The sequence below is a fragment of the Triturus cristatus genome, chromosome 9 (genome assembly GCF_964204655.1).
Source record: "Triturus cristatus chromosome 9, aTriCri1.1, whole genome shotgun sequence".
NCBI classification, from domain to species: Eukaryota; Metazoa; Chordata; class Amphibia; order Caudata; family Salamandridae; genus Triturus; species Triturus cristatus.
Genome location: NC_140592.1, coordinates 718,273,105 through 718,295,983, shown reverse-complemented (window position 1 = coordinate 718,295,983; position 22,879 = coordinate 718,273,105). Strand labels below are relative to the sequence as shown.

The 22,879-nt window shown below is 41.2% G+C and overlaps 1 protein-coding gene across 1 annotated transcript in view; it reads left to right on the top strand.

The window, feature by feature from the left end:
* The window catches only part of LOC146798595 (solute carrier family 22 member 6-A-like), an 814,343-nt gene that overhangs the window by 644,953 nt on the left and 146,511 nt on the right, over positions 1-22,879 (top strand). Inside the window, exon 6 of the mRNA XM_085625903.1 lies at positions 361-476. Within this exon, the coding sequence (XP_085482029.1) occupies positions 361-476 (116 nt within the window). The remainder of the gene's footprint in view (positions 1-360; positions 477-22,879) is intronic.

Genomic DNA, 22,879 nt, shown 5'->3' with positions numbered 1-22,879 from the left:
GGCCCGCCATCCTAATGGGGTCCTAAATGTTGCATGAGAAACAGGGATTTCTGGTCTAAGGGATACTTTTTTGAGGGACAGAATCCAAATGTTATGGTTAACTAATGTTTCATAAAGTGAGTTTGATATAAACTAAGTTAAACCGTTGTTCTAGCCTTTACTTCCTTAAATCAAACTGTAATATTGTGTCTAGTGCACGCAGGGGAATGTCTTATGATTGGCCACAGTAGATCATTGATAGTAATGTTCAGAACACCACGGACTAGAATCAATCCTTGTTTAGCGGAATGTTGTAATGAGTCTGTAAATGGTGGAGCAATGTTCGATGTGATAACTCAAATAATCTCTTTATCTTCGCAGACTCTGAAAACACTCTTGGTGAAAGAAACAACCGCCTTAAAATCCAATTACTCTGTCATTGATTTGTGGCGCACCCCAGTTTTGCGCCGGATAACGATCTGCATGAGTTTTGTTTGGTAAGATGGGCTAGAGAACTAAACTTTGATTGGCCAAGCAGAAACCCCATTATTTTTACTTAGAAAATGATACTTTAACAAAAGTAGGGCCTTTTCCTGTTTCTGTTTTTTTTTGAGTGAGTCACTCTCTTTGCATTCAATGACGCTGCACACACAAGTGCTTGTTGATATGTTCTAAAAAATGAAGGCAACAAGCTAATGTTTGTTCTATAGAGATAAACATTGGTGTTCAGTCCGTGGGAAAGCGCCCCTGATTCTTAGGGAAATTATGCACATAGGGCACATGCATCAACCATTTTTGCGAGCGCAAACGGTGCGATTCGCAAAAATCGGCCGTTTGCGCCCGCAAAAAGGGCATTTGGGATGCATGGAGGGTCAAGGCACTCGCAATTTGAGAATTCGCAATTAATTGCGAGTTCTCAAATTGCGATTGCATTTAAGGAATCACAAATTGAGATTCCTTAAATGCAATGCTTTAAAGTAAAATAATTAACGATCTCGCTGATAGGGGGCGAAATTACCATGAAGTTGAACTTCATGGTAATTCGTGCATTTTTCAAAGTGGTAGGTTACACACACACATATCCTTTGGACATGTGTGTGCGCAACATTTGTACACAGATCGATTTCAGGGGTGCAACAGGATGTCGTTTTGACACCCTGCACCCTTGAAATTGCATTCTCGATTTGCGATTCTCTAATTGAGAATCGCAAATTGAGACTGTCCTCCCATTCATTCCTATGGGCCTCTAGGCCCATAGGAATGAATGGGGAGGTATTCCTTAATTGGGACTCGCAATTTGCGACTCGCAATTAAGAAATATTTAGAAATCGCTATTTTGTAAGCGATTTTTACATGCATAGGCTTTTGCGATTCCTTATTAGCAAATCCCTATTTTTCGCTAATAAGGAATCGCAAATGGCATTTTTGATGCATGTGCTAGATGGAGATTAACTGATAAAGCAAGAATCACAAACGTATGGTCAAGTTTGCTTTTATGTAACCATCTGCTCTTCTACATGTTTGCTTGGATAATAATGCAATGAAAATGTTTAAATAAATATACTACAGAGTCGACAACTGTTACTGTATTATGGATATGTCAGAGTTTCCATTAAACAAACATGTTATTTTGCTTATAACTTTGGTGCTATTTGAACATTTTTCATGAAACTTCCTAAAACAAAGTACTTTTGGCTTAGGTTTTTTCACTGCAAGTTTTGTGAGTATCCATTTGGGGGTGAGGGGAAAAATATGGTAGGGTGCGTCAAAAAACAGCATTTTCCATTTAAACTTCTGTAGGACAATTTGTGCTCTGCTACAGAAGAAGAATGCTGTTGCGTAATGGAATTACAAAATACTTGGCAATACTCAGAGGAGTGCCTTTGTTGGTTTGGTATAAATCCATTCAGTTCCTTTTGTGAAATTACCTTTACAGGAATGTGTTGGATGAGATTTGAAGGGTTACAAAACAGAGACATATAGGGCCTCATGTATCAACATCAGGAATAGCAATTACCTAATTGCGATTCTCTGCGAATCACAATTAGGTAATCGCTTTTCCTAATGCATGAAACTCCAACAGTTTCATTTAGCGATTCCTAGGGGTCGCACATCGACCTACCTCATCAATATTAATGAGGTAGGTCGCAATTTGCGACCCCCTAGGAATCGCTAAATTCACAGGAATGGTGCCCTGCTAGGGTCAGCAGACTACCATGTCCGTGTTTGCTTTTCAGTAAAGTAAAAATGTGTTTTTAAATGCAGCCCAAAACAGGCTGCATTTAAAAGAAAAAAAAGAAAAGTTTTCTTTCATTTATTTAAGAGCAGGCAGTGGTCCATGGGACCACTTCCTGCTCTTAAAAAACGTTTTCACCACCATTCCCAAAGGGGAAGGGGTCCCCCATTTGCGAAAGGGATAACACCAACTTTAAGTTGGTGGTAAAATGCGAATGTTCTGCGACCGCAGTCATGGCCACAAAACATTAATACATACCACTGCGATTCGGTATTTGGAAGGGAAGCACTAAACACGCCCCTTCCAAATACCGAACAGCAAACCTATTTTGCGATTCGGTAACAGGTTACTGAATCGCAAAACCAGGTTTGATACATAGGAAAAGCCTTTTTTGCTTTCGCAAATGGGTCTTTCGCAAATTGGCCTGTTTGCAACTGCAAAATAGGTTCATACAAGTGGCCCATAGATGATTAGTTTGCAAACTGCCCTTTAACCTCGCTTCAAGGACAGTTCACGGACCCAAATCTAAAAAAATTAGCATCCCATGAATGAGGGAGCTATTTTTCCCGTGGTCCTTTCAGGTCTGCTAGATTAAAGCTGAGTTTGTGAATGCGTTCGCTTTGATTGGATGGCCATGACAGAAACATTTATGTTGCTGTCACCATTACATAATGAGGGACACTGATCCCATGGCCTGAAAAAAAGAAAGACCACACCAGGGATTTGGGTGAGTACATACTTATCCTCAGGCACAGGGACTCCCTAAGCCCACCCAGACTTTAAATAATAGAAAATGTATGTTGCATAAGATTTGCAAATTCAGAATTTGTGGACGGCTGACCATTGAGGGGCCCCAATGCACACAAATTTTTTTTTTTTTAAATTGAGATGTCCTGAATTTCCAGACCATGAAATCTGTTAATCCATGTTGGGCTCAGATGTTGTAGTTCATTTTCTTTAGTTAAATTATTTTGATTTAAGATTTAAAGTGGATAACAATACAAATGCCAAACAAAATGTAATTATGGCATAAAATTCAAAATTAACAGGCTGAGTAGAGAATAAATCCCATTGAAGAATCAAGTGGGTATATAATACAAATTGAGTAATGGTAAAAACAAAAATGAACCAGTAATATCTATAAAATATTTTATATATTTTTAAGAAGAAGAGAGAGAAAGACAAGAACAAAAAGAATAAAGGAGAGAGAAATAGAATAGAGAGGAAGAAAGGGGAACGAAAGATGGGAGATAGAAGAAAGTCTGTAAAATGTAAAAAAAAGATAAGTGTGAAGACAAAAAGGTAGTAAAAGGAAGCCATTATAAGTCAGATTTAATTTTTTGCGATATCAAAGAAGACGAAACAGTACATAGTCTATGTTCGTCACATATAAGATTCCACCAAGTTAGTAAACATATTTTGGAATTATCTTTCCAACAAGCTGGTATGACTTTAAAACCAAGTGCAAAACATAGATCAAATACTTTATGTTTTGAGGAAGGAATATTAAAATCAGCAGATAAAGTCCCAAGAAAAATATTTTGAATAGATAGTGAAACATTGCAAGAAAATCTCTTTGAGCATTTTGACCAAACAGATTTCCAAAATTCAGTCACTTTAGGACAATAGTATAATAAATGGGTCAAAGCACCTTCAGAGGAGAGACATGACCAACATAAGGGAGAAGTAGAGGGATCAGATTTATGAAGAAGGGGAGGAGGTAATTACAGCTCCATTATATACAAAGAATAAAGATTGAGTAATATTGGCAGCTTTAGAGGTACAGAAGATGTTGCGCCCTAATTGATCCCATTGATGGGTTACCAATGCTAGAGAAAGGTCAATTTCCCATTGTAATTCAATAGGGGATTTAATTCACGTGGGGACAGGTGAAGAAAGGAATTTATATAAAAGGGATGCTTTAGGGATGGAATCATAAGTGAGGTTGTATAGTGGTATCAGTAAGGAGGGAGGGGTAGAGTCAGGGAAAAAACTATTGGTTGAGAGAAAAGATTGTAGCACATGCAGCAATTGGTTAAATTGTTGTAAGCAGGAATAGGGCAAGCTATAATGTTCTTGTAACTGAGCAAAAGACAAAATGGAGTTATGAGAGACCAAATGATTAACATAACAAATACCCTATTCCATCCAATATTTAAAATAGAATGATGTATGACAAAATGTAATGCATTTATTATATCAAATGGAGGAGACAAGAAAGCGTTGAAAGAAATAAAATCCCTGGGTAAATGTTGTATGCAACAAATATTGAGAGTATTTTAAAATTGGGGTTTTAGATATGAATGTACAATTGGACATAAAGTAACTTCATAAAATGAAAAGTCATGTAGAAGAGAATGTTAAAAATTAATCCATTGTGGTATGGGAAGGACACCATTTTTATCAGTCAGAGCATAAAATTGACAAATTAAAAAGGCATTATGATATAACTTAAAGTTAGGAAAACGTACACCACCTTCAGTCTTTGGTCAAATTAATTTGGATAAAGCTATACGAGCATGCTTATTACTCCATAGAGAGTTTGTACAAATAGAATAAATTTGGGAGGAATAATAATTAGGAATTTTAAAAGGCAACATAGATAACATAAAAAAGGCATGAGGGACAATCATAATTTTAATGCTAGCTAATCTACCCCACCAGGATAAATAAAGAGGGGACCAGGAAGAAAATAAATTCTGAAGTTTGAGTTTGAGAGCATGGAAGTTATGAGCAAGTGTTTTAGGAATGGTTGGAGAAAACCAAACACCTAAGTATTTAATTTTAGAGGGACACCATGCAAAATTAGTGTTCTCAAACATATAACGATAGCAGGAGTAGTTTAATGGTGAAATCTCAGTTTTAGAAACATTTAATTTATAACCAGAAATACTAGAGTATAAATCAATTTCTTGTAAAAAGATCCCAAGGAAGTGAGGGGATTGGACATATAAATCAGAATATCATCTGCATAAACAGAGAATTTAATTTTTAGGGATTTGTGTTTAAAGCCAGATATATGAAGATCGCAGCGAATGCGCTCAAGGAAGGGTTCCAAACAGAGAAGAAATAGTGAAGGTGAGAGAGACCATCATGTCTGGTGCCTCTATGCAAATTAAAAAAAGGGGGAAAATGATCATTAACAAAAACAGAAGCACATGGTTCAACATATGGAAATTTGATAAGGGATATAAACTTAGGTCCAAAACCAAACCATTTGAGAGTAGTGAACATGAAATGCCAATTTACATGATCAAAAGCTTTTTCAGCATCGAGTGAAAGGACAGCAAGAGGGAATGGGTGTTTTTTCCCACGGGCAAGGATATTCAAAAACATTCTAGCATTATGGGATGCGAGTCTGCCTTTAATAAAGCCAGCTTGGTCCAATTTAACAACAATGGGGAATAACATCCTTCAATCGAGTTGCTAGAACTTTCGCAAACATTTTACAATCATAGTTAATTATTTAAATGGGCCGGTAGTTTTTACAAAAGGTAGGGATAAGGACAATAAGCCTTTGGCTCTCGAGCTCAGCAAAAAAGAATTAAAAAGTGCTAACAATTTAGGGGCAGAAAAAGAGGAAAAGGAAGAAATAAGCTCAACAGAAAAACCATCTGGGCCAGGAGCTTTGGCTTTCATCAAAGATTTGATAGCATCAGTAATTTTGAGAAGAGTAATATCCTTTTCAAGATTTAAAAAAGTATCAGGGATAGAAGGAGGGTTAGGAAGGTTCTGAAAAAAGTTTTTATATTACACTCGGAAGGAGTCGTATCCTCTGTATATGATAATTCATAATAGGATGGAAAAGCATTAGTAATATCAGAGTCAGATGACATTATATTGTTGGTATGTTAATTACGAATAGGACCAATGATTTTCCTTTCCGATTTGATTTTTAAATAATTTGCCAACATTTTACCAGCTTTATTTTGGCCTCCATGGTATTTAGATTTAATTTTAAGGAGTGCATTGCATGCGTCAACCGTGGCAAGCTTATTCAGGGCAGACTTGGCCTTTGTCAGTTCTTGTAAATTAGAGGATGATTTGGAAGTGAAATAGGCATGTTCAAGCATTTTAATGTGTTGGAGAGCCGAAAGATATTTGGAATTCAACATCTTTTTTTTTTGGCAGAGTAGGCAATAGAAAAGGCACTGAAAGAGGTCTCAGAAGCATCCCAATTATTGTGAACAGAGGTGTCCTTAGATTAGAACCCAAAGAACTCATTAACAAAGGAGCGCGCTTCTAAAATAAAAGTTTGGTCTGATAAAAAGGAATTATTAAAACACCATCGTCCGTGTTTACAAGTATTAACAGATAAATCAAAAAAAGATAAAACAGGGGCATGGTCAGAAATGAAACTAGAACCAATTTCCAATATTTGAATAGAAGGGAGTAAGGATTTAGAAACTGAAATATAATCAGTTGGAGACATAGGGGCCTATTAGGATGGCGGTCGGAAAATCTCCCCGACTGCCATGGTAGCGGGAAAAGACCGCCCGCAAGGACCGCGGTATAACTGCCGGTCCAATTAGGATGCTCCGCAGTCGAAATCCGACCGCGGAGGTTGGACTCTGGTGATTAACATTGCGGCGGTTACTGCTGCCAGCAGCACCTCCGCGGTGTGAAAAGGAGCATGTCACTGCACTCCGCGGCAGGCACTACACAGTGCCTGCAACCTGGTACAGGGACATGTAGGGGGTACCCCCCAGTGCACCACATACCCCCCAACACATTGGGCACCTGCAATGGGCCCCCGGAGACATTCTCCGCATGCCTTTCCATGGCAGTTCCACCACCGCGGAAAGGCTGGCTACCGCCTGCATCATATTCCACCCACTAGGCATGCGTGTGGACTGGTACGGGCGCAAAAGTGGCAGGTAGAGATACTCACTGCCGCGTTGTCACCGCCATGCTAATGGGACCAGCGGTTTTCAGGGTTGCGATCGCGGGCGGATGTCTGCCGCCGGTCCGGCAGTTGCCACCACTGGCCCGGCAGCGGCCATCCACCCACCATTCTAATATACCCCATAGTGTGGAAAATAAAGTAAATTCACGTATATCCGGGTTTCTATGTATCTAAGAATGGGCGAGAGGCGACGGCAGATTCTAATGCTTTGTGGAATTTATCAGGTTTAAATTTATGTTTAGATTTTCTATCAGTAAAAGTGTCTAGCCAATCATTAAAGTCACGAGCAAGAATAATATTGGGATTGGAAAAAGAAGATAATTTTAGCTTAACACATTTCCAAAATTCAGGATCAGATGTAACGGGGCCATAAATATTAAATAGAGTAACCTGTTTTTGAAATATAATGGCATCAACCAAAACCCATCATCCATTCTTATCACATTCAGTAGCCAAAATTTGAATATTCAATGATTTGTAGCATAAAATGGCAACACCACCTTTGCGGTAAACAGCAGGGGAAAAAATAAGCTGACCCACCCATTGACGTTTAAATTTGAGCGATTCAATATCATTACAATGTGTTTCCTGTAAAAAAGCAACATGTGCATTAAAGTTTGACAAGTGAGACAGTACCTTTTGATGCTTGACAGGATGACCCAGACCACGAACATTCCACGAGACCACATTAAACATACTGTGGGGTGAGGGCAAGGATACCAGAACAGATACAACGGGCTGTAGAACCAATAGGAAAAACAAAGAGACACCATTTATCTACAATTAAGAATTGAAAGGGAACAATCATTGGGCACAACAAGAAAAGAAGGACAAGGTAAACACTCATACTAATACAAGAGAAATAAAAAAAAAGTAGGAAAAAAGAAAAGAAAGGGTGAAGAAAAGAGAGAAGAAAAAAAAGGAAAAGAAACTAATATAAAGGAACAAACAAGACAGATCAAGGATTAGAATCCAGATCTGAGGCCAAAGGAGTAAGAGATTAATAAAGGGCATACTAGCGCCAAAAGCATGATCGACAGCAGAGAAAAACAGTATAATTAAAAGAAATAACAAAAGGCCATGTACTCAAAGAGATGTAAAGTTAGATAGTAAGTTAAGAGAGACCATGCATAGAGTTAAGAATATTAGAGGTATTAGGCAGTAACATCCATAGTTTGGCTTGCATAGAAAAGTTTTGAGTTCAGTTAGATCCTCAAAGGAACGTGAGACACCTTCATGGGTAATTTTAAACAGGCAAGGATGCAAAATACCATAACGAATATTCAATTGTCTCATCCGAGGACAAAGGGCTAGGAATTATTTTCATCAAGCATTGGTTGCATTGGAAATATCTTCATATATATATATGTTGTGGCCAGACCAAATAAGGCGACATTTTACTTTAGCAGCCTTCAAGACACGCCTGAAGTCAGTAAATTCCAGGAAGAGTATTATAATGCTACGTGGTTGAGTAGAATGAGGATTAAGACTGCCTAAGCGATGCACACACTGGATATTCAGAGGTGGTGCAGCCTGAAGATCAAGGATATCAGGTAAAAAATAAAATCAGGAAGGTCAAAAGATCAGGAGCCTAAAGATTCTCGGGGAGACCATAGCGATGAAGAATATTCCTCCTGTTTTGATTTTCAAGGTCTTCGGTGTGAAGTTTAAGTTTTTGAATTTCTTGTTTTAATACGGGTATTTTTGAAGAAATGTCCTGAAGGTCACCAACACGTTTTTCCAGGTCAGACAGCTTACCCTCCATAATGATCCAATGATCTTCAATTTGTTGCAATTTCTCACTGGTTGCACACATGAAAGGTTGGAGACCATGCACCTCATCTAGAATAGTGTCTAGGACCAAATTATGAGAAGACAAAATAGGTGAGGGAGGGTCATTTTTTGCTCTCTTTGGTTTTGTGCCAGAGGAGGTTTGTTTGGAAGCTGAATGCAAGTCACTGGCCATCTTGATACAGTGGACTGCACGCTGCGCAAATTTTGAAGGAGACCGAATCCTGCCCATGCACCAATAATGTTGAAAATCTGCTTGTTGAACAGTGCCCCAATAATTGACTAGCCCACACAAAAAGTAAAATGGATAATTACTGCCACGGCATCAAAAGTTTAAAGGTATATTCTCTCTGTTCCTCTCTTCACCCAGTGGGGAGTTATAAGCAAAGAAATCTCAGAGTATAAATTTGTAGAAATGTGGGCGAGCGACACGCTATTAAATGGCGGCCGCCAGCATGAGGTAAATCAGCGCCCCAACCCAGGTAGCTGGAAATATTACCTATTTTGGTACGAAATGCTGCTGCCACCTTGAGGATATGGGGGCGCCACAAGAGGGAGCCAGGCATGGTGAAAAAAGGTCAAAATGAGCAAATAAGCTCTGCAGTCGCAACGGCGCTTAGAGAACCTCCGCCATCTTGATTTGGCGTGGATGCCACGCCCCCTTATTTTCATTTTTCAGTTGATTGACTCTGTACACAGTGCACAATCTAGAAAACTTGTGGATCCATGGGGGTCCCTATCCATATTTCACAGAGTGTGTACAGAGTTTGTAAACTCTTGGAAATATGTTGGTTCTCCTGCCTTAGTTCAATGTCTCTGGACAGTGTTGAGGACTACACTTGTCATGCGGGTTTGTTGTTGGTCCACGAGCTTGAGTTAAAGTACCAAATGACCACAACAATAACTTTTGTTTAGGAGTGGCTGGTGTCAGGTTGTATTTAAGTGGGTGCCTTTATAGGGAAATCAAAATTTGAAAAACGTGCAAAGTCATGCCTAACACCAAGGACCGGACCTCCTCTAAAGTTCACTGACTTGAGATTTGCGGCTACTCTAAAGGAATACAGAGTTTTTCATTGGTTGAAAGTCCATGTATCTTCTGTCCACATTAAAAGTGCCTTAGCACACATACCCACATAAGAGAACTCTCAGATCAAGCACTGATAAGCAAATATTAGAAATAACAGCACATGTGGCATTTGAATACCTGGTGGTTGTGAAATGGAGCTCTTAGAACAGCCCTTCGTAATAAATCTGGTATATGCATGCAGACTAATGTAGTTACTGTGGATTCACCTGCGATGTTTTGACAGGCTTTCAAAGCTGACATTTGAGGTGAGGACATGGGCCTCAGAGCAAAGCTTAAAAACAATAAACGAGATACAGTGAAGAAAGCAGAGCTTCAGATAGCTTAAGGGCAATTATAGGAGAGACGTGGCATAGGACATTAGAAATGTGCAGGACACAGCAAAAGTACACTTCTGTTAGCTGTGCTTGACTGATGCCCAAGAGGTTTATCTGGCCTTTCAAAGCATATTGCGCAAACACGGTGAATAGTCTGGCAAGATAATATACTGGCGTAATAAAAGAGAGACAAAAGTGAAGATTGTGTCCCATATTATAACAAATGGGAGACAATACATTTTCACCCAAGTTTACATGGCCAAGGAGTTTGCAAGATACTGTAGCACACTTATGGATTCGAAGAAAATTAGACACCTCATATCAACTAGACAGTTCTGCACACTCACTGTCTGATACTGACTGAGGTATTATGAATAGTGAAATCAAGATTGAAGAAATAATGGAAGTTACTGAAAAATTAAAGTCCGGGAATGTGCCTGGCCCGAATACGAAATGCTTTAAATCTATTGTCAACTTACTAGCCCCGTATTCGTTAGAACTGCTTAAAACATCCAAAGAACATGGCCGACTAGAGCAAGATTTAAGATATGCAGTGATTACCATTAATATTGAGCTGGGCACGTCTTCTTAAAGGTGCGAAACATATAAACTGATATCTCTGCTTACTACAGAGGTCAAGGTACTTGCCACATGCCTACTGATGGGACTTGGCGACATAGTGTATGAAAACCAAAGTGACTTCATGCCACACATATCAACTAGGTACAACATTAGGTGCATGAATAATGCACTGGCATGTAGCAAAAGACTTGGAAAACCATTGGCTGCCATGCAAATAGATTTAGAAAGGCCTTTGAAAAGCTGAATTAGAACTACCTGTTTGCTAAACCGTGAAAATGTGGGATTCCAATTTCTGGCCTATGTGCGCTTGCTGTGTACTGACCTGACAGCGCAACTAGTTATAGTCAATGGAAGCCTCCCCCCATTCAAAATAGCCATGGTCATACAAAGATTGTCCCTTGCTACCCTTGCTGTTCTCTACAGCAGCTGAAGCATTGGTTGCACTGATTAGATCTGATCCGAGCAGTGAAGATTTTTGGATCCTCCCCTGATGTAGCTGATAAAGTCTCACTATGCAGACAATCTTATCCTCTATTTGAGACATCTGGGCAGGCTCATACCAAAGTTAATTGACATACTTATTGAATATGGAAATAATTCAGGGCTACGGGTCAACTGGAATAAATACAACTCAATCCACTGGATACCAGGAAACAGGTGAGTAAATGGGTCATCCAATTATGATTGAACATCTGGGATCAAATACCTTGGATTATTTGCTTCTAAGGATCCAACCCAATACTGGGAATGTAACACCCCTCTCCTTAAGTACATCAAATCAAAAAGGATGTGCAACACTGGACACCACTTCCATTCTCACTTTTGCTAAGTCTTGCTCTGTTGAAGATAGAGTTGCCAAGCATAATATATGTCATACACAATATGCCATGTTTTGCCTTGCAGGGATCGCTGTGCATTTATGTGACAAAATGGGGTGTCACGGGTTGGTGTTAGGCCTGAGCAGAATTTAGAAAATGCCACAATAATTGAAGTAATTTTGGTAATTCTGTGTTACTATTTGATGTGGTATTAGAGATAATTATGCAATTACTCCTGCTGGCATAAGTAATTTGGGGGTAAAATTACCTCAGCAAGAGCAGATTTAGCGAGTGCAAGTGGCTATTTGGGCTTGCTATTCATGTTCTGCTGTATTTAGTGCTGTTTCTTTGTGCAAGATGCATCCTCATATCCGTTTTGGACAAAATAGCACCAAATGCTGGCAGTGATAAAGACTTGGTGAAAATACTATCCTGGGAGCACATTTAGCAAGCACAAGTGGCTGCTTGTACTCTCTCTTGTTGTTTTATATACTCTCACATTGTATACATATCCAGTAGAGCTCTCACACAGCATGTACATTTTTGTTGCCATAATAAGATCTGTTACTCAGTATGTACTGCCTGAACAGTAGCTGTCCTTCGCACAGGATCGAGGATTTATCAATGGCTATATTTTTTCCAGGAGTATAAATCTCTGTAAACTTGATAGACCAATGCCCAATGACCGGCTGAATTTTGAACAACCTGTCGTGGTCTAGATGGTGCCAGGAAATGCAGCAGAATTTTATTGAAATGCAGCATACACCCCAATAGCAAAAACTTTCTCTGCTCATGACCAGTGTGAAGCTGAGTATTACCCAAAACATGTAAGTAGATCAGTCAGTTTGTTCACTATCCTCCACTTTGAGAGTAAGGCCTAGAAATTAATTTGACTCCCCAAGTGAAGTAGGAGTCCACCAGTGTGCCTTAGAATGAGGGCTAAGAGTGTGTCCATGCTCCCTTTGAAACTGTTCAGCACGCAGATTGGTTTGAAGATCAATTTCCTCAATGACATCAACATCCAAAATGATATGGATATGGTTAATATGCAAAATAAGTCTGTAATGACTTTACATCCAGAGTCTGCAGTGAACAGGGGAATTTGAGGCTGCTTTAAATTGGGGGGCTGCCAATAGCATATTCCATCTATGCTTGCCACAGCATGTGCCGGTTCTCTGGATTGGTCTACCCTGCTATTGTCTTTCTGCTGCACAGATTGTGATTGTGAAGGGACAGTATGACTGCTATGACCATGTGCCCCAGAATCACATAGGGGCACATGGTCATGTGCTTCAGAATCACTTAGCTGAATAACAGATGTTTACAGAAAAACAAGTCATTGGATAGAACTCCACTGGCTAAAAAACACTTCCAGATTCTGTCCCATTTTCAACTCTCTCTGATGCTGGCTCACTATCTGAGCCTGTCTCAGAGATGTCGCCCAGTACTTGAGTGAGGGCCTGGGCAACAGTCCTCCACTGAGACACCATCTCTGTTGAATGTCTAAAACCTGTTTAAAACCTTTCTTCTGAAACACTATGGGGTCGATTCCAATGTTGGGCTGACTTACGTCCACTCGACACTGTCTTGTAAACGGGACCGTCTGACCTTCAGTCGGCGGTCCCGACTGCCTAATTTGCATATGACCAAACACTGTTCAGTTGCATTCCTACATTTCCCTATGGGAGCATGTGTAACATCCGTAAACTAGCCGTAGTTCATGCTCCCATACGGAAATGGAGGTGGTGTTAATCCCTGCTCCAGGTGGCAGGCACCTCAAGGTGCCTGCCACGGGCTGCAGGGATTAATAGGGGTACCATAGGTGCCCCCTCCGCCTGCAACCTGAGGCCGCGCACACAAAGGGGCCCTGCTTTCTGAAAGGTTTTCCATGTTGGAAAGGCTGGCATGGAAACTCTGCCAGAAACCGTGCATCGTAAACCCGAAGGCGGAAGTGCCGCCATTTGAGATTACGGGCCTGGCTCTGACTGGCCGACAGGCTCCTTGAGCCCATTGGAAGCCAGCAGGAATGACCACCTGGTTTAAATTCCAACCAGCTGATCCATAATCAGTCAGTCAGTCAAAAGTACTTTATTCGGTTAATTAAAACCATAAAAGCATTCTATACACAAAATTTAAATTGATATAACATTAATTAGCAGCAAAGATATTACACTAATTCTAAACATTAAATAATCAAGGACAGACAATCTAAAATGTGACATTAAAAAAACCTCAATTTTTTAAAATTAATTGATGTAAACTAGATTGTAAAAATCACTCTAATTTTTTCCTACTTATTCTAACTGCTGCAGTAAGGAAACTTGCTATGTTAAAAATCTCCCAGACATTGGACAGCAACTGTAAATACATAAGGGCTGGTTTTACTTGTAGTAAGCCTTTGTCCTCTAAAATTGGGAGGATAAGACTCTTCCGAATGTGCAAAAAATGCTCACAAAAGAAAATAAAGTGCAATGTGTCCTGGGTGGAAAAGTTATCACATGAACATACACCCAAGTCCTCCACCCTTCTCCATCCCGGAGGGTCAGCATGGAGAAAATGTAGCTGATTCAGCCTGAATCTCACCAGGAGAAAGCAGTGGTTAGGATTAGATACCACATTCAGATAAGGTTCAATTGCACAAGACGTTTTTAGCAATTGGTGGGCACGTACAGTTGATTTCACCAACTCCCTTTCTTCTCTTTCCACAGAAGCCATATATAAATAGGATTTCTTCACCCACTGCATATCACCCTTTACTAATTTGTCTGGTGAATTAAATAGCTCTGGCCGTCCCAGTTTCACTGCCAGCCTTTTGACGTGACTCAGCCAGGGGATACTACTTACTCGATCTAGAGCCAAACAATCTCTCATAACTTCACGATTCAGTTCTAGTTCGGAGTTTAACCAGGTTGAAATCCATTTTAAAAGAGGTGCTATTACAATTAAATCCTCCACAAAGCCAGTCCCAGTCTCTTGATGGATTATATATGTTGGCGTGGATTGTGGCACCGATAGCAAGTTTCTTAAAAATGTATTCTCGACTACTTGAATTTCCCTTGCCTCTCTAAAACCCCATATATCCGCACCATAAGTTGCAATGGAGGTACATTTTGCTCCATATATTTTTAGCAAAGCTTGCATTGTTTTGGCCCCTAACCTGCGTGTGAAGCCTAGAACTGCAGATGTGGATCTAGCCAATACATTTCTCCTTGCATGTGATTGCGGGATCCATGTACCTCGATCATCAAATACGACGCCTAGGTAAGGAAAAGTGGTAACCCTGGTAATCACATTACCCTCGCAGTGGAGAGTTTTAAACCTTTTAGGCTTGGAGCCAATTATCATTGTGTGAGATTTCAAGAAGTTGACACTTAAATCCAAGGATTTCATAAAAGCAGCAAAGGAGTTTAAAAGAAGTTGTAAGCCAACTGCAGTTCTCGCTCAAAAGGGCAGCATCATCCGCGTATAGGAGTGCCGGAATCAATCGCTCCCCCACACGTGGAATATCTTTGCTGGCTTGCCCTAAAACTTGATCCAAGTTATTAATATAAAGGGTGAAGAGTAAGGGGGCCAGAATACACCCCTGCCTAACACCATTAGCGATGTATATTCCCTGGGTGCAATTCCCCCTTTGATCGTACCTCACGGTGGCTGTCAGATCCCTATGCAAGTCGGCAAGGAAATGAACAATATTTCTATCCACACCAAACTTGAGAAGTATAACCCATAATTTGGACCTATTCACTCGGTCAAAGGCCGAGGAGGGGTCCATAAAGGCCAGGTAGAGTGTTCCCTTCTTGGCGATGGTGTACTTCCCAATTAAAAGGTGCAGATTACGGCACTGATCAGTGGTGCCTCTTCCTTTCCTGAATCCGTATTGCAGATCTGATAGGGTATTGGATGTAATTAACCATGCTGTGAGTTTACTAAGTACTACCCTTCCAAGCACCTTTACGGCAGAGTCAATGAGCGATATTGGTCTGTAGCAGCTTGGGTCCCCTCTATTACCCTTTTTGAAGATAGGGACAATCACTGACTCTGACCATGATCTAGACCATGATTTTAGACCAAAGCATTATATCAAATTTAAAAAGATTGGCTGGGACACCATCTGGTCCAGGGGCTTTGTTGCTAGTCATTTGGATTATAGCCTCCGCTACTTCTAACTCTGTGAAAGTCAAAGTATATGCCTCAACTTCAAATGTGGTACCTGAGGGTCCTCGATTATCCTGTTCGCCATATATAGATTTAAAATGGTTATGCCAATCCTGCTCCTGTATGTTACAGTCAAGAGGAGTATCCATAGATTCTTGAAAAAAGGGTTTGTTAACAATTTCCCAAAAATTGGCACTATTTTTAATAACATCAATAGATCGTTCCATGCCTCGTGTTTAATCTCGTTTTTGCGTTTAAATATTGCCAATCTATATGTTTTCCTTATAGTTGCTATGGCACATTTATCTTGTGGTTTATGTTTTAGGGCCCCTAGCAACTTTCGATGGGCAACTGAACAAACCACCTCTCCCCTTTATTTTGATGTTCTCTAAAAGGGCGTTTAAGATCAGAGGCCACCTGGGTACAAATTTTAGTATATGCCACAAGGACCTCTTTGTCCCTCGAGTTATCATCTGGACAGAGGTTCATGTCCCTACCAACAGTATGCAACAAGTTCGCCTGAAAATCCCACGGCACTACCAAGCACCATTTTAAGTCTACGGGCCTGGTCTTTAAGTCGTATATTAGAGGTAGACGCAGATCTATTAAGTTTTCGTGTTTTCTTAAGACAGTATCAGATTTATAGGATTATGGTCACTATACTGAGACCACATAGTGGTGTAACCTATCACCCAAGGGGTCAGAGCTACACTAATAAAAATATAATCGATGGTGGAATGCATTTCCCTGCCTTTAAAGGTGGGGACGTCATCACCATCATGGGTTATATTAGGATAGAATAGGCCATGGTCCTCCAAGGTGCTCTCCAAAAAACCGCCCTGCAATGAATGTTCAAAATGCATCTTTAAATAATTAGCAGGGCCTAAGCTGTCCGAGATGTAATAATTTGAATGGCAACGGTGTACATTAATATCACCTAAAACAATAACCGAATAAGAGGTAGTTTGTTTCCCACTATACAATTCAAGGAAACAATTCAGACTAACCAGATGTTCATTTGTAGTAATTTTATCAAATGAATTATAAAAATTAACAATAAGCAAATTTGGTGCATTAGTAAAAGTAATCTGTCCCGCCAGACAATAGTGAACCTGAGTCCAATTTACAGTGATTGCCTGCGACTTTCAAAGAGATCAAGGTCAATAAACCACCCTTTGCCCTGCCAGTTACAGATGCTTTAGCTGGTTCCGAATAGGTGGTATAACCATCCATCCAGAAGTTATTCTCAGTTTCCCAGGTTTTCTGTAGCCCAATCATGTCAAACTCACTTAAGAAATCTTTCCACCTAACGTCATCTGACTTATTTTTAAGTCCTGCTATGTTCCAGCTTAATATCTTAGAACACAGTCCCAGATTATTTTTTACTCCCTGGGTAGGTTTACTCAGACAGATCATGTTATTAACTCCAGCTCCGTTATGCCCTTCAGAAGACGAACAGGGGTCTAGTCAGTCATCATTGTCCAGCTGACTTAATGGGGCAAATCTGTTTGGGGTCACAAACCTACTCTCTTTAGTTCTGTTGTCTACAATGGTGGTCCCTTTTCGATAGCCTCGGGTTTGGTCAATAGTGTTTACCCTGGGGGACTGGACAACATTATACGCAGTTTGAACAATGGATCTAAACGGCCCTTTTCCTACCGTAGATCTTTGTGGCCCCTTGCTGTCTCTACCCCAAGCGCCCATGTCTGGAGGGTGAAAAAAGCCCAGGGGTAAAACTGTAATCCCTCCCCAGGCCCGATTAGAGCTCCCATGGAGGAGCCAGCCTGCCACATCTGTCCGATCAAAATTGATCACTATGCTATCGCCATCTTCCGTTTTAGGGCAACTTCCCACCCAATCTACCCGCATGGCCATTATAATGCGTGTGGATGCTCTTAAAGCCCCCTCAGAAGCCCTACTGCACCAGAACAGACTGTGAATAAGCTCCTCAGTTGTCTCAGTGCTATTAATTTTAAGAGGGGGTACCCCTACTAAAACCTCCACTAGAGGAATAGCCTCCGGTGGCAGATTCAGCCCTACTTGTTTGGCAGGTGCTCCTGAAGATATTAAATTTGACCCTGATAAAATGGTATATTGGACTTCCGCTGGGTAGTACTCACAGCTCCCTTAGCGGTACCACCCGTTGGGCCGTTCATTACATGCATTATTTATATTAGAAGGCCCCAAGGGTATCGAGATCGGTACCCTGTCATCATCGGGGATCGTGATACGAGGTGTTTGGGAGCTCCTGCCATCCTCAGCTTTACTTGATCTGTTACCCACGATATTTACATTGTGAACCTGACAACCTCCCACACTGAGGTCATCGAGTTTGGACTCTATTTTAGTTCATCTATCCATCACACGATCTAGACCAGAAATAGCATACTTAAATAGGTCCTCCTTTAGTGAACCAATAAGCATGTCAATGTGTGAGAGATCGGAGTCCACGTTCCCTTTAGTCGAATTAAAGGATGACAGTTCCTCTGTGGGCCGTTGATCAGCGCACCCCTTCCGTGTTGATAACTTCTTTGTGGCGGGTCCTGTTTTTAAAAATGTTTTCCTCCCTTTTTTTACCAGAGGCTACGGCCCCGTCTCTTGGTAGTTCTGTGCTCCCCTTATCCTCCAATTGACCTTTGGGGCAAGACGTAAAAGCAGTGTCATTGTCTCTAGTAATGTTATTTGTAGCCACGTCTAATATTTGACTGGCGACGGGATCTAGACATAGAGCATCCTCGGTGGCAATAACAACCGTTCCATCAGTCCCCAACCCCAACCCCAGCTGAGCCTCCACATCCTGAATCTCGTTGGTTATGACTCCCATGGCTGTAGTCAAATAAGAGATAATGGAGGCACAGTTGCGTGGTATCTTTGCCTTAGATTTAATGGAAACTGCGGAACATAAGTCTTTTCGCTTACCCATGATGGTGTCTCGGTGGAAGTGAGTTGGCCCGGTCCGGTCTCAGTCAGGCGCAGACGGGCCCGCCCTTGGCCCGGGTTGCGCCCGGCGCACGCCAGCGCGCACCCCGCGAAGTGGGTGCCGCAAATTGTTTTTAGCCCCCCCTCCGCGCTCAGCAGCAGCGTCAGCGCCTCCAGGCGCGGAGTCAGAGCTTTCTGGGGGTTGGAGTCCCCTTCCAAAAGGCCCCAGCAAGGCAAATTCGCAGCGATGCAGCTCCCGCGAAGTGGGTGCCGCAAGTTGTTTTTAGCACCCCCTCAGCGCACAGCAGCAGCGTCAGTGCCTCCAGGCGTGGAGTCAGAGCCTTCTGGGGGTTGGAGTCCCCTTCCAAAAGGCACCAGCAAGGCAAATTCACGACGATGTGGCTCCATTCATAATCAACCAGTCGGAGTTGAAACTGATGATGGTGGTCGGAGGCTCGTAATAAGCCTCTATGTCGTGTATAGAAGGCAGCAGTATGCAGCAGGTGGGAGTGTGCGTGTGAAAATGCAAAAAAAAACCTTATCTTCTCCATGTAGTGATTCGAAGAACTCTTCCAAAGATTTTACCAAAAGACAAAAAAGAACAAAGTACTATTTGAACTTGCCACATGCCCAGTGCCACAGCATAGTTCAAAGTTCAAATTGTCAGATTTACAAAATTATCAAGCAACACAGCAGCCAAAAATGCTGTGCTGTGTAGCCTGAGAAAAAGAGAGCAATAAAACACCATCTACAAAGATGTGGCTCTAGCCTCCCCTCGCGCTGGTGCAAACTTTTGCTGCTAAGCGCCACGGACACACCTTTGCACCATAGTGCAAGGGTGTGCAAGGGTGTGTGCGTGAGTCTATCATAGGTTTTGTACTGGAGGGGTTCCCTTCCAGTACAGAATACTATGTCTAGACAATTTTTAAAACTTTTCCTAATTTGTATGTATGCTGCAACTTTCCAGCACAAAACAAGTTTTCAGCTGGAAAGTAAATAACAAAAAAAAGGATGTTCTGGTTTGTGTCACAAAAACACAGCATAAAATGTTTCTAAATCTGGCTTTACAAGTGAGCCGATTCCAGCCACTGTTCATTTACTGAGGCACTCACATGCAGCATAGACAATTTTAGGTGGGAGGCAACTAAAAAAAGGCCAAATCAGAGTCTGACAGGGCCAAACACTGTGCCCGGGCACAACAATACCAGTGTCTCCTACTAACAAATCAGTTTGCTGAACAACCATATCCAAGCCAATAGGTCTGGTGTTAACTTCCAGCTGCTTGGCTTTCTAAATGAATTTTTGGCATGTTTTTTGCAAAACATTGCTGTAGGGGAAGGTGTCGGACCATTTGCCACTATGAAAACAATTGCCAGAAAGCAAAAATGTGGCTTCTATCTCAAATGGCAGAAGTGGCATGACCCGTTACCCCATACTGTTGTGATGGGAAAGACTATGTGAATGACAGAAAAAACAATGGATGAAGACTGTCTACAACTAAATAGCTACGTATATTCCAGTAAAATCACAAAGTCATTGATATTGCAGACCTAAATGTAGCCTACATTTCTAGAGTGGAGCAGTTTTTCACTTGGAAAAACACACATGGAAAGACACACTGTATAGGTGGAAAGACACACTGTATAGATGTTTGGCACTGTATGCATAACTGCAGGCATACATTCATGCACTTGTGATTACTGAAGGCAATGTGTGAGGGAAATCCGCAGGAAACACATGCCAATAACAGAGACCATCATCCTCTACTTCTATATGAAATATTTTTCAATAAATATTATGGCCCCCAGGGGGGTTGGCACGTGTACCAGAAGACAGACCCCCCCCCCACTAAACACAATAAAATCCATGGTGTCCTAGTGGGTTTGCTGCAGGTGTATCATGGTACAACTGGGATCCTCAAGCATGAAACTTTTTGAGGGGGGCATCTCTGGAAAGGGGAGAATTCTCCCTCAAATGTTGTGAGAAAATTTTAAGCTAACATCCCCACTGAACGTGGTGGAGACAGCTCACCTGCTTCTGTCCTCCATGGGCACTGGGGATTTGTGAAGGCATGCTGATGTCATGTATGGATGGGAGGGTTGCAGGGGAGGAAGCAGAAGGGATTCCGCTTCACCCCACCCTGTGTATCAAAAAGGACACACACCTTCAGGGTGAGCAGCAGAGTTTCCCTTTAAACCCTCCCCAGCCTTGACCAATGTCAGATAGATGCACTGGGGAGGGATTGGCCGCTGACCTATACCTGCAGCAAAGGGGCCAATCACACATATTTACTTTTGATTGACTAGAACATCACTAATGTCAGTGCTTCTCTGTTTTCTGATACAGTATAGAGACTTAAATAGTGAGGTAGAATTTCCAATGTTTTGCGAGACAAGGTAATGCCACATTTGCTTACTACCCTTTAGTTACTGATACCTATCAGTACACAGCATATCCAACCTCTGTAGAGAAATTGGAAACGATTTATGATGGCAGATGTCTCCCAAATTAAGGGTGCATCTCTTTTCCTCTCCCTCCCATCTGAGCTGCCCTCAATCTGGCACTGTCTCTTTTCACCAAGACTTAAAAAAATCCACCTCTGGTGACTGGAGAAGAGCCACAAGTCTAAATACCCTCCACTTGTGCATGCAGGAACATCCTCTAAGCTAATTTACAGAGAATTGCTTCCAACATTTATGGGCATACCTTCCCTGCTATGAGGGATGAGATGCCGAAAAGATCTTTAAAATCTCTTTCCTGATTGATGAAGGAAAAGGTGACTCCTCCTAGAAAGCACCATGGAAACCTGCACAGAATAGTTTAAGTGAACAACCTGCACAAAATAGATTAGGCAAAAAGTGGCAAAAGCCTCATTAAGAAGGTCTCAATTAAGAAAAAAAAACACATTGGGGAAAAACCTTCTTGATAGTCTTCTATCTTTAAGCATGCATTGCATTGAACCTAATTGCAAGCTATGGACAGAAACTTTATTTTGTGTCTCCTTTGTTATCAGAGTAAGTACTTATAAGAATAATTCCAGTTAGTCTCAGGGCTTCATTTAGGCTTTGGCAGGGCTCAAGGCTAGCGGCAGAGGCCTTGCCTCCAATGGCCAACCCAAGGCAGACCTGCCTCATATAATGTTTGATGCCATATCAGTGGCCTTTTATCAATGAAGCACCTCCATGGCCTGAGTGTCTTCGATGAAAAAAAAATGGTAGCTTGATAGCAATGATGGGAGGTCATAGTGGACCTGTCAGTATTTTTATGTGGTGGTCTATCTTTGGAAAATACAACCTGTCAGTACTTTTATTTGGTGGTCTATCTTTAGAAACTACAATGTTCCTGATATGCCAGGGGTTGCATAGTGGACATTCACAGAAAAATATCAGACAGAAATGTGGCAATGTCCACTTACAGTTGCTCAGAGGAGAGGAGTTTGTTGATGGCTGTTGGAAAGTGGGATATTAGGAGTGATAAGTAGCGGCTTACCACTATTAAGAAGGCCACAAACACAACAAAAAGGTCAGTCAAGGCCTTTATAAATTATTCTCTTGCTCAACCTTTGGCAGCTGGCAACGAGCAAGTAGGTATAACTTAGGAGACAGGTGTAAGCATATAAAAACACCAATACATTAAATAAGTAAGAGACAAAACAAAATAAAAATTCAACACCCATTTATAAAATTAAGTTATATAGCTATGAACAAATAGACACCAAAATGCCAATCATCCAATGTAGGGAACAGGTACTATATGATGTTTTAAAGAATAAACACTTTCTAGAGCTGGAAAACCTATCTTACCAAATTGGGACATCTGTTTGCGCTTAACCGGAACTAAGTTAAAGTTTGTGAATGACCACAATGGAGCCCTGGTCAGATACACTAAGAAGAAGGCCGTGGTCAAAATTTTACCTTCGCACTTAGTAATTTTTCTTGGGCTTTTTCTCTCAATTTCGAGCGGGGCTTCTCTTTGTTCCGGATTTGCAGCAATGTCATCAGCTTGATTTTCTGAGAAGCTTCAGTCAAATACTAGAAGTCAGGAACTCTGAAACTTTCAGCAGGACGAACCTGAAATCCACGCCGGGTCACG